The sequence below is a fragment of the Epinephelus moara genome, chromosome 18, assembly GCF_006386435.1.
Source record: "Epinephelus moara isolate mb chromosome 18, YSFRI_EMoa_1.0, whole genome shotgun sequence".
Classification (NCBI taxonomy): domain Eukaryota; kingdom Metazoa; phylum Chordata; class Actinopteri; order Perciformes; family Serranidae; genus Epinephelus; species Epinephelus moara.
Genome location: NC_065523.1, coordinates 23,956,355 through 23,972,078, shown reverse-complemented (window position 1 = coordinate 23,972,078; position 15,724 = coordinate 23,956,355). Strand labels below are relative to the sequence as shown.

The 15,724-nt window shown below is 42.8% G+C and overlaps 1 protein-coding gene across 3 annotated transcripts in view; it reads left to right on the top strand.

Annotated features, from left to right (window-relative positions):
- The window catches only part of glis2b (GLIS family zinc finger 2b), a 39,768-nt gene that overhangs the window by 15,717 nt on the left and 8,327 nt on the right, over positions 1 to 15,724 (top strand). For all 3 annotated transcript variants that reach the window (XM_050069940.1, XM_050069941.1, XM_050069939.1), the window contains exons 2-3: positions 12,435 to 12,636; positions 14,103 to 14,233. In XM_050069940.1, coding sequence (XP_049925897.1) covers positions 12,459 to 12,636; positions 14,103 to 14,233 — 309 coding nt within the window. In that variant the 5' untranslated portion in view covers positions 12,435 to 12,458. The remainder of the gene's footprint in view (positions 1 to 12,434; positions 12,637 to 14,102; positions 14,234 to 15,724) is intronic.

Genomic DNA, 15,724 nt, shown 5'->3' with positions numbered 1-15,724 from the left:
CTGGAAAGCTCTGCTCCTGCGCTTTCATGTGATATGCGTGGCATTTCTGTGCGACCCTGCATTCGCGAGTAATCCATCCAACAGTAATGTGTGTGCAAAGCTGTATGAAAGCTCTGTTATACATAATTTTAGTGTAAATTTATCATTGTTTTTCGCTGTGAAAACATTGGACTACCGACAAGTACTTTGTCTTGTCGGGAAGCTACAATTCCGCTGTTTCACGTGATATGCGTGGCTTCTCGCTATGACGCACGGTTCCGGAGAAAATCAGTAGAGAAGAACAGGTGTGAATTTGGACACACTATGCGTCGTTCGGGCCCATAGGGTTAATATAGGCCTATATTTTATCTACAAGTGCACGTCACACACTGAGCGAGCCGCCTGTTAATGACGCTGTGGGCAAAGCAGTAATGANGCCGCATCTTGAACCACCTGGGTGCTACTCTTGTGCCTTTTTTGTGCCAGCTTTCAAGAGAGCAGCGGCAGGTTGTGTTTGAGGCTGCTAAGCAACTTTAACAAGCATCGTTTAGCATATTTACCTGATTTTTTTTTTCTTCCCTGTGACTAACTGGCCAATGAAATCTTGCCAACAAATGATCTTTCTGGTCGACTAAGGTTTAGTCGACTGTTAGGGGGCAGCTCTATGGTTTTTCCACTGTTTTTTATGGAGACATTGCTACTTTTCCAGCAGGGTTTATGCCTCCAGCCCAGGGTGTTTAAAGCCAGAACATGATCTTTTCCTAATCATAACCAAGTGGCTGTTGTGCTTAAACTTAACCACAAGTTAACCATAGCATTATTGAAACGTGAAGTTTCAACGTACCTGCTAGACAATAACACACAAATGTATTTGTGTTTTGCAGAAATGTACAACATTTTTTGGCTAATTGCTTGAAAAAAACCTTTGATTCTAGAGCTTGACTGAAATTGTCTTTTGCTATGCATATTAATATTTACGTATATTTCATTAAATTGTATTTTCTGATATTTATTTTTAAACATTAACATATTACGCAAACACATTTCTTATTAGGGCCCTTTAAATTTGGCTACTAAATGTGCTATATGCTTTGCAACATTCAGAATTTGGGCTTTGCGCTGTGTTGGGCCAGCGTTATCAGCGTTAACTGTGAGCACAGTGCAGGGCGGCAGCAGTTAGCTAGCCAGTGGCTCGGCTATCAAAACAAAGAACAGAGAAGCTCATATCAGAACACACATAGAAAGAGCGTGACTTCATTCTCAGCTCAGGACACCATTATTCCACTATGTCCGTACATATCAAATAGTGGTTTGCTGCTATATTAATGTCCAAAATCTCATCTATAGTTATTAAAGAAGAATGGCACAACCTATGCACTGAGCAGGACATTTTACATTTGAAAAAAACATTACTGCAAATTCTTGTTACTTATTAGACGATATATGAAATACGTGATCAGCTAATACTGTCAAATAACATTAAACAGATTTATTGATCAGAACTCTATTTCTTACTCACAATCCATCATAATTTAAGGGTCATACGATCCTGCCAGCTAACACGTGAGGGCCTATTGAGCCCACAAACAATAGTTCATCAGTTGCACTGTGTTGGTCTGAGAGCTGTTAGTTACACATGTGGATGAATACTTACTCTCTGTAAGTAAGTACTTAGTGTCTAAGTCTCTAACTCTCTCTCTCGTGGTGAGGACTTGTTTCCTAAGACGTGTCAGCGTAAGGAAACAAAATGGTTCACTGTGTGAAAGTATTGAGATTGTTTTGTATTTTAGGAGTAGTGTTATCTTAGTTTCATTACATGGTCTTACACTGTATTAGTTTGGTGATGACTCACTAATTTTAAGATATCCACAGCCTCACAAGGATATCAACAACAAGATTTCCAGGAATTGCTATTTCCTGCAAGTACATTTTCATCGCAGCATGATTGCTCAGCCCTTTAAGACAACATGTTAAAGCCTTTCACACCAACCGTCACATCGCACCATAAGTTATTAGACGTTCCCACCGTGTTCTTTCTCTTTCTCTCTGCGTTGTGTGTGTGTGAAAATGAAAAAGAGAGAGCAAAGAGCCCCAGGGAGAGATGGCTTACCTCCTGCAGACCACCTCCCAGGGTCACAGCAGGAGGCAGATTAAGTTACAGCCAACCTCAGAGGGGGCCACACAAAATGTGCATGCACACACATTCTCTCGCCCTCTGAAACCCTCACAGAAAATAAAACATTACACAATATGATTTTATACCCTGTAACATAATCATCTTACGCCGCGCAGCTTTGACATCCTCTGATGCTTTTCGTTGGCTCGCGTTTCTCCCGTCAGATGGAGCCGATACACGATCCTCCTCAGATCAGATCAGGCTAAAGATCAATCGGTCGGAGCGGGGTGAAAGGTCGGCTCTGATCCGTGTGAGCCTAGCCTCGGAGCACGGAGGTGTTGAAACACATAGCCGTGCCTTGACCCGACGCACCAGCCCCCCTACATCACCCACTCTCTCCGACCTCGACCCGTGTTCACCCCTGAACATACACAGACCTCATCAAAGGGCGGCTTCCTAATGCAGTGGGGTGGATGTGGGACTCGGGTGGGAAGGGGAAAAGGTGACAGGGGGTTGCTAAAGAGGACACACACACAAACCTCTCTTTCAGGACTCCACTTCCTCCTCCCTTCATCCTTACCCTTGTGTATCCTCGCTGTGGCCCCTTCGGTCATCCCTCCTCTCCTCTCGTCTCCTCTCCTCTCTCCCTCCGCTGTAGCCTGTGTTTACTCTGCGAGTGAGAGAGAGGGCCCAGAGAAGGGACAATGCCGCCTTTCAGAGAGACTGTCGACCCCACGGCTGAGCAAGGAAGTCTGCATGGGGGCCAGCCAACACCCCTTCCACAAACTTCACAGCCATCCGCCACTGAGCTTTACACACACACACTCGCATATCACGCCAACACCAAACTCCTTCCCTCAGTGCATCATTCTTTCTCTCCGTCGCCCTCTTTCTCTTTGTCTCACATTTCCCACAAACCCCCTCTCAGTGACCGTGGCTGTTTGGAGGATGTAGCCGAGATCCTGTAAATTCAGTCCAAGATCCACACGCTGTGAGTCACTTCCCAGCCAGTTTCTACTATTTCTCCCCTAAGAAATAATCATGAGGGTGGGCTGAGGTAAGATCCAGCAGCGGGGACTGATTCACCAGAAGCTGCACTGGCCCGACTCCACTGGGAACACATTAGTGCGGTATGGACTGCCTTTGGGTGAGGCGGGTATTGTAGATATCTTATGACCTGCAGACCTCCAGTTTCTTGGAGTTTGAAGTTTGTTTGTCATGTCTGTTCCTTTGCAAAAAATTTTTTGAGGCCACACACACACACACACAGATGTAGACCAGTATCAGCTGTCACGGAGGTCCATCAAAATTTAAACACACAACACCGTGCTTTATTCACCAGACATTTTCAGCTACCTTACCTCCATCCTCAAGTTGTCTGAGGCTGTGTTTCTGTTGTGACTAATACATCACCATAGATACTGTGTCTACAAAACAACATTATTAACACGCCTGTTTCAGAAAATACTGTTTACAAAATAATATGACTCTCAGTTGATACAAATGCTACAAGAGAAACTTTAATGACCATATTTCAATGCAAGGTAACAAACTCTGTGTTCTTATGACCCCACTTTTTCACAGCACTGTTTACTTACATTCCCTTCATTACTGTCTTGTAGTAAAGTGGGTGTGTAGTGAAGTGTGTAGTCTACACTCTGCTACACTGAATCTAGACCCTTCTCGTTTTGACATAGGTAACAATCAGTGTTGGGCAGTAATGCGTTTTTTCCAGTAACAAGTAGTGTAACTAATTAGTAATAAAATTCCAGTAATGATATTACGGTCACCCCAAAACCAAACAACTCGTTACAACGTTACTTTTCTTATCACATCGCGACTAACTTGAAATACAACAATCATATCAGACGACTCATTTTAGTAATCGTCGTGCTCCACAGGCATGTCACAAAGCAGCAAGCTAGTTGGAAGTGCTTACCTTAGCGGCTGGAAATATTCCCATCACTTTGACTTTGTTGAGAGTAAAGATGACAAGAACACTGTGGTTGCATGTAGTCGGACTAAAACTATTTCCACTGCAAAAAACACATCCTCAAACCTCCGGTCTAAAACACCTCGGCTACTACAACAGACAACACAACAACGTGAAGCTCCAGGAAATACACCCCACCAAGGTGAGCCCTCCTCGGCTGCAGAGGTCGGCTGTAGCCCTGCACTGGCTAAACATCCAAAACTGAATTTTAATCGCGGACATCTGCAGCTACAAAGAAGTAATAAAGCTTGAGGCTGGATATGTGGTGGATGAAATGTTGGGAAAATACCAGTCACAGGCAACTGGAGACCCCCAGGTAAAAAAGAAGCTATCTAGCCTTAGCTACACTCACCAGCGATTACCCTGACATTCATGCAGAGGTGCACATCTGAATTTTGGAGAGATATGCAATAACCAATTTTATGGGGTGTAACAGAAAAGTAACATAACGAGTAGTGTAACAAGTTACTGTTGGCAGGGAGTAATAAGTTAAGTAATATTATAACTTTTGAAAAGAGTAATATCTTACATTTTTATAGTAATGAGTCCAACACTGGTAACAATATAGCAGCCGGCTGGTAGCAAACAATCTTGAATTACAGTTAAACATTAAGCTAAAAGATGTTTCTGAAAACATATAAGGTGAGAAATAAACAATGCTGTAACAGAATCTTGGTTTATATTTGACTGACGTGGCCTTGTTTTACAGTTTGATCGGGGTTTGAGAGAGCAAGAGAGATACTCTTTGTGTCTGTGGTGGCCATAGACTTTAAAAATAATGGACGTTGGGCATTAAAATGAACATTTTAACATGTGTTTCTATGGGGACTTGCTCTGTTCTGGAGCCACCCCCAAGTGGCCAGTCGATGAATTGCAGTTTTTGCACTTCCGCATTGGCTTCACTTGTCCGCCCTGGAAGTTGCCGCTTGGTGGTGGCGGGCAAACGCAATGTGGAAGTACAATCTGTAGTTTGAACAGCAGCCCAAGAGCTGGCAAAAATCTGCTGGATGAGGCGATTTGAGCTGGGGGATGAGCAGGGACATCTGGGCACTGGTAAGATGAAGGAAAGTTTACCATAGTTCATTACACATACGACTCACATTGTTATGACACAGAGCTGTTTGAAAATCTGCAAAGTGTCCCTTTAAATTGCCCAATTTGAAAACCTTGGTATATTTAGCGAGGAACTAAATGTTGAAATGTACATTTTTTTTAGTCTTTTAATTTGTGTTCAACAGCCTTCATGGAGTGAATAATTTTACTCTTGTTCACTATTATTCCCATGAAATCAAAAGAAGCATAAATGTGTTTTAGGGTTGCAATTAACGATTATTCTTAAGATGAATTTATTGTTTTGCCTATAAAATGTCGTAAAATGTAGTAAAAAATGCCCATTAAAAGTTCCCAGAGTTCACGGTGATGTTTTAGAGATTACTTATTTTATCAGATAAACTGTCCAAAATCCAAATTTATTCAATTTATTATCATAAAACACAAAGAAAAGGGGGAAATCTTCACATTTCAGAAGCTAGAACAAGTGATTTTGGGGCATTTTTACTTGAAAATTGAGTTTGATGATTATTTGATTGTCAAAACTGTTGCTGATTAATTTTCCATCAGCAGACTAATGGATTAATCATCCAGTCTTTTCAGCTTTAACATGCTGAAGTGAGCAGGTCAGCAGAACAATAACCCAACCTTGTTAAGCAAAATACTGGAAAAAGAACTGAAATATTCACACACACACACACACACACACACACACACTTTGAATTAATAGGAACAGGAAAATAAAGACCTTGCTAAGAATGATACTCTAATGCAGCTCACTGCTCATTTACACGGCCATTCCTCCTTCTACAAAAAGCTGCCTGATACCAACAATGCTCTTTATTATTTAGAGGAAGGGACGCACTTTTTAATAAATTGGCCATATAGTCCATAATGGAGGTTTAGTAATGGTTTGCACGTGGAGCAGCCGCCTGAGAGGAGCTTTTGTGTGTTGAGACCCCTGTAGTGTCTCTCTGTCTGTCTCACAGTGAGAGCTGTAGCGTCACATGATTTGAGGTGCCAAAGTGATTTATATTCCACAGTTGTCTGGATCCAAAAGTTCCATATCTGTTTCTCATCGTGTTTTATAGCGCGGATTATAGCGCTGATAGGAGGCCAGTTTTCTGTTTGTCCCCGCAGCTGATAGGAGTAGGATTTATAAAAAGGTTAAGCTGATTCTCGGTCTGCGCCTCAGGGTGAGGGCTTTTACTCGATTAAAGTGGATGACAGGCGATTTTCTGCTACTTTAGCCAAACAATAAAGCCAAAAGTCTTGGCAGGCTGTGTGGTAGGAGTTACAGTAAGTTAGTCATATCCACCCAATCCAGAGAGAGAGGAACAGAGATGTGGTATTAACCGCAGCTCGTTCTAAACGAGGATCATATCCGCTCTGACAGATCTAGAGATGTTTATTTTCACAGCTAATGGCAATGTTTGCCCACATAACAAACTCTCCATGGTCAAAATGATCATTAGAACAACTACCAGTAATACTCCTTTATCATTACACAATTGTCCTGGGTTTCACTGATGGGAATAATCCATTTAGCATGTGTTGGGGTATGATGGATACATTTAACAAAATCGAGGATGATGGAGACATTTGGCCTCAACCACCCAATGTTCTCAAAAAGATTCTTCTTAAACCCACTGATGCAGTTCACACGAAGATGTTTTTCAGTATCTACGCACACTCATGAGCACACTTAAGGCCTTTGCACACCAAGTACGTATCATTTGTCTGAGACTGTTGCTCGTTAAATGACCTCATGTTGCGTCAATCAGGTTTATGCTCCAACTCCAAAAACCTTTTGCCATCATTAAAGTATTCTGAACAGGTTTGATTTCCTGCATTTTTACCCATCTTTAGAGTTGTTTGACCAAGAAGAAGTCAAGAAAATGTGGTGTAACCTGCGAGACAAATGACTCTACAACAACAAGAAAAGAGCAGGGCAGAAGTGGACGAGGGGCCAGTAGGAAAAAGAAGTGGAAATATATGGAAGCAATGCCCTAAAAATTTTACATGACCAAGGAGAAGGTAACGTTAGCCGATACAGAAATGCACAACAGTGCTCAGGAGAGAAGCAAGGGAGCAAATGTGTCTCTCCATTTTGTCTTGTATTGCAAGGTTTCTGTACATAATAATTTTTATTGGATGACAGACTTTTTAAAAAAGCATGCGAAAAATACGGACTTGGTGTGCAAAGGCCTTTAGACACACATTCAAGTGCTGACTTGTTTGTGCAAAAATAATTGGTTATTGTGTTATCTTAAATTCTGCAATTGTGTAATATTATAGGATGTAATTACAATATGTGTAGGGCCTAATTTTTAACAATTACTTTTATTTTACAAAGCATTATGGTCTTGTATAATAAATAATAACGACACTTGCACTTCAATTCACATTAATTATGCTAAGTGGGAACCATGCAATCCAATAGTTAGTGATTGATCATGCTATTTATCGGCCCAAAGTAGGTCTATTTCTGCATCCTGGGTATAGTCGCACTATGGCATATTTACCACTGCTGCAAGATGTTCTTGCAGGACCATGTTAGCAGAGATGGTCGCAGCGCAAAAAGTGGGTTGAGATTTAATTCTGAATTGACCGCAAGTGCCTTGCAAAAGTGTCAAGCTTGTAAAAAAACACACTCTGTCCTGAAGTACAGTGAATTTCCTGCTGTAGAGTGAGTGGCTAATGTTCTGTTCACACCAAACACAATGCAAATTTTCGTGTCGTGTTACTAGTTACGCAAGCTTGAACTAGAATATTTTATGTTGACTCGCTTCATATGTGCTGAATCGATGAATGAACTTCCGCCACTACTTGACATGCATCCATGGAGGATCTCCATACTGATTTGCTATCATGGCGTGAATTGGTTGCTTAATTTCAGATTTTCAACTCTCCTGAATAAGTGTATGACACGAAATCATGCTACTCACTTTACGCACTGCTTAATTCGTGTCCATCACATCCAACGTGCCACCCGGCGGGAATTTGCGTCTCATCGTGTCTTTATATTGACTTTACATGTACTTTACTTGCATGAATTGATCTATTCGGGCCTGGTGTGAACACAACATAAGATACAGCTACTTGACAGAGGCAGCAAACTAGCTTGACAACACAGCCAGACTGAATATATTAAGCTGTGTGGACCTTGAACTAATGACTAAGGAGAAATCTTGGACCAGTTGGGAACCACTGGATTAAACTGTCCCCTTCCAGTGGTCAGTGTCTCTCTTCTGTGTTCGGCAAATTTCTATTTCAGCCTTAGATTTGAGGTTAAACCCCCCGTTTTTTAACTAACGTAGTTGTGCGCCCTTCATCGGATACAGCGTTCACTAAACCAGTAACAGCATCCCATGTATGCACTACTGATGTTAAAGTTTTTTTATGTTTGGAGTGCAGTGCTGCAGCCTCTTTAGACCTTTGTTTGTTTCTGTGGCCTGCAGTCTCATGGCCTTTTTAGGGGTATTGGTGGGGCATTTACCTGTGCTAATTAGGATCAACTGGCACATGCTTTGTATCATTACAAGAACACAGGTGCAAACAGTTTCAGAACACGTCATGAATGAAACCTACGCCCTTGAGAACAAATGTAAGAAAACCTCAGTAAGATATAAGTCATTGAGGCCCATTACTGGAGAGCAAAGAAAGGACACATACACCCCAGAGTGTTAAATGTCCAAATTATTTAAAGGATGGCTTCACATTTTCTCCCATGTGTACAACAGATTTATTGGTTGCTCGAATCCTCCTCTCCCTTCTTACAGTAGAGCAACTCTAATGTAATTGTGAAACCTTAAGTCAAGATCAAGATGGGCCGGTGGGTCATGTGCTCGCATGTGTGGTCTATAATCAGATAAAAACCAAAGGGATTTCTTCCCCTAACATGTTTCTCTATGTGCTTGTGAGGAACATGAGTGTATATACATCAACACAGAGAGATCTGACTGATAACGCCATAATGCTGCTCTGTGTGCATGTTCATACAGTATGTTCCTCTGTTTGCATCAGTACGTGTGTGTATCATCATCCTCTTATCTATGGCTGATTGAGTCTTTACCCCCCCCCAACCATTTCTGGCTGTGTGTACGAGTGTGTGTGAGTGTGTGTGTGTGAGCTGGTGGCCATTCCTCGTTGGGCTGGTGAACCTGGTGACCTCTCTGCTCCGTGCCTCCCAGACACAAGGGCTTCTCATGTGGCCCCTGGCCAGTCGCTCTCAAAGCCCACCATTCACTACCAACCGTGGCTTCTCTGAGTGTGTGTGTCGGCATGTGTGTGTGAGGGAGCGGGAGGAAGAAGGGGGTGAATTTGTTGAAATTACAGTTTGATTAATTACTTGTGCGTGCGTGCGTGCGTGTGTGTGTTTCTGTACTGTAAGTATGACTCTGTGTGTGTATCTACTCTCAACATGCACACTGGGAGCTGTTCTACATGGACTCGGGCAGAAATATAGGACACCCTGCAACTTTGTGTGTGTTGTGTGTGTGTGTGTGTGTGTGTGTGTGTAGACGGAAAATGCTTTGAGGAGATGTGTGCGTGTGTGAGCCTGGTGAGAAGGAGCAGTGAACCCTAACACATTGTGTTGAATGGAGCGCTTGGCCTTAAACCAAGCAGTACTGTACTAGCACCGCCTATATGTGTGAAGCAGTACATGCTGGATCAAGAGGAACAGACTCAGTATTTGTTTATGTTAAAGTTGAAAGGATCTGACTTGTGTGAATGTCTTATTAACCTTTTAGGATTGTTTTGGATGCCTCAAATATGATTTAAAGGTACTGTATGTAACTTTTAACATGCACGGTAACGTAACTTAAAAACGGAGACCTTACTGACTTTTCTTTGCCGCCTGTAACAGCCTGCGGACTACGGCTGCCCCTGACGATGAATATTCCCAGTTGACCAATAGTCATCATTTAGGGCCATTAGTCAACTAGTCGCCTGCATGTTTATGATATTAATTTAATTATTAAATGATATATTTTGGGCGAGGCAACACAATGGTTTGAGTTGAAGGTGTGAGAAAGAATAGCATCAGTAACATTGTTAACACTGTGCTACATTACAGAGAAATACAAAACCGTACTAATGAACCTTCATTAATATAGGCCTATATTTTATCTACAAGTGCACGTCACACACTGAGCGAGCCGCCTGTTAATGACGCTGTCGGCAAAGCAGTAATGATTGTGCTAAGTGGCTAATGGGCATGTAGCTACTTACATGTTTCAGATGATAAGTCATGTTTGTAGTCGACCAATGAAGATGAGTTTACATATCACCTTGGGTTCGTCCTTCACCTTCTCAAAATGATCCCACACTTTGGATTTCCTGCCCGACATGTTATTAACTAGCCTGTGTGATAACCGCAGGTACCAGCCCCGGAAATTAGGGGCCGTACACATGCCGTGTCTTTAACCACCATTGTACAGCCTATTTAGCTCAAATCCAGAGTGCAGAGCTGATCTTCTTCCAGGCGCTGTTTATAAGTGTGTAGGCCTATCGTCAGTGGGACAGATGTAAAGCTCTGGGTAGCCCTGCACTAACATGATCAACTTTTCCATATTTATCAGACTGAATAAGAGTTTAATAATTAATTAAACTAATAGAGTTTGAGTTTGTTTTTGTTTTTTCCATGACGAAGCAACCAAGGAAAACTTGCCGACTAATGACCGTTCTGGTCGGCTAACGTTTGGTCGGCTATTGGTGGACAGCCCTACTGTTGACTGACTTCTATGTAAAGGACTACGGCCGAATTTTCAAAGGATGTAACAAACCTTAACCAAGAAATCCCCAGTGTTAATTTTGACAGCCATTTTAAATTTAGTCTCTTTGCCGTGAGATGAAAATGCTTATTGGTTTTTGGCACATTTTTATCCTTCATAGGTTTGGTATAGTTTTAGTCGCCAAAAACTCAAAACGCTTGGTCAAGCATTTTAGTCAACTTCTAGTCATTGTGTTTTCAACATGATTTTTTTTTAATTACCTACCTACACGATGACAGGTTGTATAAGAATTTCATTTAGACAAGTTTTTTTCTTCAACTACAAATCATTTCTGCTCACTTAAAAACTTGCATTTCTCCATCAGTTTTTGACAGATTTAAGGGGTGATTTACAAGCACACACCTACTGATCATTATTTGAGAAGTTCAGCATGTCTCTATTTATGGTCTCAAAACCATCAGGAGCAGCTGAACACCACAAATAACTAATCTGAGACAACTATGATTTGTATCCAGGTTTATTGTAAACTCTGACTTACTGATCTCACTGTTAAGAAGCAGAAAAATAACTTAATTGAAGCCTGAATTCTTTGTTAATCTGCAACATATCAGAAAAAAGTATGTTGAGTTCAGACAGTTTACATAAAGCACAGGCTAAGGTGCTCCCTCACAGCTACAGAGTGGGAGCACCAGAGCACAAACAACAGGACACTGACTGCAGTTAACCGAACAGCCTCAGAGAGAAGGGTCACTAATGACAAGGATTTTCTGAAAGTTACAAACAGAACCTTTAAATTCATTTGACCAACAAGGTTCATCTAGGTATTTGGTTCATCTAGGTATTTGGTTTTGAATGGTTGTCTTGGTTGACGCTGGGTCACCCTGGTGGCAGAGGAAGACTACAGCTAGACCTCAAAATGACAGCTAGATGAAGCGCCCTGCCCACAACCCTCAGGCCAGGTCCAGAGGTCAGTGTGTTTAGAGGCGGGAGGAGGTGGACGGAGTAGGTGCAGCTGGACTTGAAGGCCCGGGGGGCTTCTGGTAGGTCTCAAAGGTCCATGGGGTCTGAGGGTGCACACTGTGGGGGCTGGGTTGGGGGGTGATGTGACACGGTGCAAGGGCCAGGGACTGACCGAGGGGTGGGGTTAAGCAGGGCTGGTGGTGAGGGTGACCATCTGGATTGGATTGTAGAAATTCCTCAGGAAGAGTGTGTGAGTAAAGGTCAGCGTGGAAGAAGAGGAGGGGGTCACTTAGCTCTCCATGTGTGTGTGTGTGTGTGTGTTTATTTTTCTTTGGCTTACTCAGTGTTTCAGTTTACAATCGTGGTCGGTTTACCATTGTTGGAGAGTATTTCTTACCCAGTGGGATTGTGGAATGTGAGATACTTTCAACAACGTTCACGTGGGAAATACTGCAGGTGTGACAATCTGTCTCCAGCCGTCTGTCATGTTTCACATAGGAACGCAGCGTTTCATTGTATATGTTGTTATATGAAAACCAAACTATCCTTCCTTGGCCCCACTTGGCCTAACTCTGCCCCTCTGTGACTGTTTGTGCAGGTGGGAGGTCGGCGGGTTGCGGTCATGCTGTCCCTGGACGAGCCCCTGGATCTGAAGCTCCCTCGGCGGGCCAATGGGCGGGACAGAGGCGCACGTTCTCCCCCCCTTTCCCCGCTGCACCCTAAGCGAGCTCGCCAGCTCCGCATGGCGGATGATGGCACCGCAGTCATAGAGCCCGCCTCGCCAGCATCTCCGAACACAGGTAAGTAACAAAACAAGAGTCTGCAACCATGATAGCAGCTCTGTAGGCTGTGTTTAGGCTCAGTGGTGGTTTGAGCTAAATATTAACACTGACATGCTCGCAGTCACTATGCTAACGGTCTGATATTTAGGAGCACATTCTGAACCATATTAGTGTAGCATGTTAGCATGCACAAAGTACAACCGAGGCTGATGGGAATGACATTAGCTTTGCAGTTATGTGCAGGCCCTCGGGATCAGTGCTGGGCTTTGAATTCAATTTTACATAGCGGCCAAAAGTGGAATTAAAACATCCAAGTCTGCCTCGAGGTGCCAGCGGGCCCCAAAAGACTTTTTCCCATAGACTTACAATTTGAAAGAGACATCTTAAAATCAGTGGATACATTTTTCTGAGTGTCATAACCCCTGCAAAATGACTTGTTACACCACAGAGATTTGATCCATTTGGTGCAATAACCTTTGAAAAGTCTAAAACAGTCGCTCCACCACTGTAAGTCTCTAACACAAGCTTTTTTTTGGCTTCATGCGCCACTGAACAACTTGTATAGGAATGAACAGGGCCTCACCTCCAACACTGTATCCAGTTCTCTTTATACGTCCATTGGTATTTGGTCATAAATGAAAGTACTGGACTATGAAAGCAAATAAGAGACATAAATATTTTGATTTTAACAGCCTCTGAATTCTTAATTTTTAATTCAAAAACCACTAAACCTATAGCTTTGAAATATTTTAACCATGTATCAGAATGTATTTGTTCCGAATTTACCTCTTTGAAATTAAAAAAAGAATTGAATAAAAGAATTTCTTGATTTCTTTTTTCAACTTGAATTTTTTGATCTGACCTTGAATCAACTTTAATCAAGCCAAATCTTTTTTTTATTTTTTATTTTTATTCTAAAACCTTCTGGATCTGGATTTGTGAACATATAAATATATTAAATTCAGCTTTTGAAACTGCGAATCAAAAAAGTCATGTATTTTAAATAAATTCCAATAAAATATTTCACTGCTATGAATTCAGTGGTGTTCAAATTTCAATATTAAGTAATTAGTGGCTATTAAAATTCAAATACTTAGTGTCTGTTATTTGGACAAGTTGAAGTTTTGACCTGATGGTGGCACTAGATGAACAGTGAAGGGGTCATCAAAGTGATTATAAATCATCCTGACGAAGACATGAATGTGTGTCGCAGATTTCATGGCAATCCACCCAAAATGTCAACCTCAGGGTGGCACTAGAGGAAAAGTCAGGGGATCGCTTCAGTAACTAAAATTCATCCACAGGGGAGTGTGAATATCTGTACAAAATTTCATTGCAGTCAGCCGAAAAGGTGGGAAATATTTCAGGTCAAAGTGGTGGACCAGCTGAGCTAAGCCATGCTGCTAGAGTCCTCATACCTCATCCCCTAGGTGAGAGGTCATCTTAAAAGGTGTGTGTGTGTGTGTTTATGTGTGTTTTCCCAGGTGTGCAGGTGGTGCCTCATGATCGAACAGACACCCCCACCCCCCCTGCTGTGGACTTGAGCATGTCTCCCTCCTCCCGCCACACCCCCAGCTCTCCAGAAATGACCAACGGCAACTACGTCCCCTCAGGAGTGAGTATGACTTAAACACATGCAGACCTACACACGAGTACAGGTGCTTTATTTAGCCCTCCACCAGCTCTATTGTCTCCCTCTCGTCGTTCACCTCTGAGTTGTTGAAAGAATAAACACTGTCTCTCAGTGCAGTAGTGAGTAGCCAACACTGTCCTGTCTACAGCGCAGAGTGACTCAGCCTGCTGGGGTCAGCAAGTCAGGAACGACATCGGGTTGTGTCACACTCTCCATAAGGGAATAAGGCTATGCAAGGGGTGGGAGGCTTGTGTGTGTGTGTGTGTGTGTGTGTGTGTGTGTGTGAGTGAGAGAGAGAGGGGGGTAGCTCTTATCAAACACCTCTTGTGTCCCCAACAAGTGCCTCTGTCTGCGCAACTTGCACTCAGTGGCCCCACTGGCATGACATGTATGTGTGTGTGTGTGTGTGTGTGTGTGTGTGTACATGTATAATCAAATTTAAGACAAGGTACAGCCACGCAGACCTCACGCCGCCTAATTCAATTCCCTCGCAATTGAATTGACGCTGGCTGGGACCATTCAGCCGCCCCACATCATCTCCACATCCTAGACGGCCCCCGACCCTACCATTACACACATTATACACTTTACTTATCCCCAGTGGATGCACATAGGATGCTTTCTGTCCCCTCCTACTCTCTCTCTCTCTCTCACACACACACACACACACACACACACACACACAAAATAAGCACCTCCTATAGAAGAACAGCTGCACACGCTCAAACTCACATGCTCTCTCCCCTACAGCAGCTCACAAAGCAGCTCACATAGTTGTGCATGCAGAGGCAGAGCTCAGCGCAGGGAATTGGTCTCATTTTATGAAATTTGTCACATACACATTTCTGACATAGCTGAAGATGAGATGCGATGAGGCGGCCACAGGATTGTGATCCATTTGCACCCTTATTCTCTCTGCGCCACCGCACGCTCGGACTTATGTGTCCCTTATTCCAAATTCCACTTTTCATCAAGATGTCTCTCAGTTTTCTGCTCGAGCTAAGTTACTCTGTGTGTGTGTGTGTGTGTGTGTGAGAGGGAGGGAGGGAGTCGGTGCATTAGCTCTTTGAGCCCCAGCTGAGGTTCAGTGAATCTTGCAGCTCTCATGCCGAGCTCGGGGATGTTGGGAGGTTTTGTAGCACGCAGCGGGTGGCTACAAGAGAAAAAGTGGAGTGGATATTTGAAGGAGGAGATGAAGAGCGGCTGCTCTGTACTCCATTGACAAAAAGAAAGACGTCTGTCTCTGTCAAGTATTTTGTCAGTGAGGACATCAGTACCTGTTTGTGTTACAGTCATGACTGTCTGCCTGTCAATGGTCATGGGTTTTTTTTTATTGTACTTTTGAGGCCTTGAAAAGGAACCACTATTTTTTTTTCATGTGTTGTCATACTGTTTTTCTAGGGCCAGTTTTATTGAAGCCCATCACATTAAAGGTCCAGTGTGTAGTATTTAGGGGGATACATGTTGCAGAAA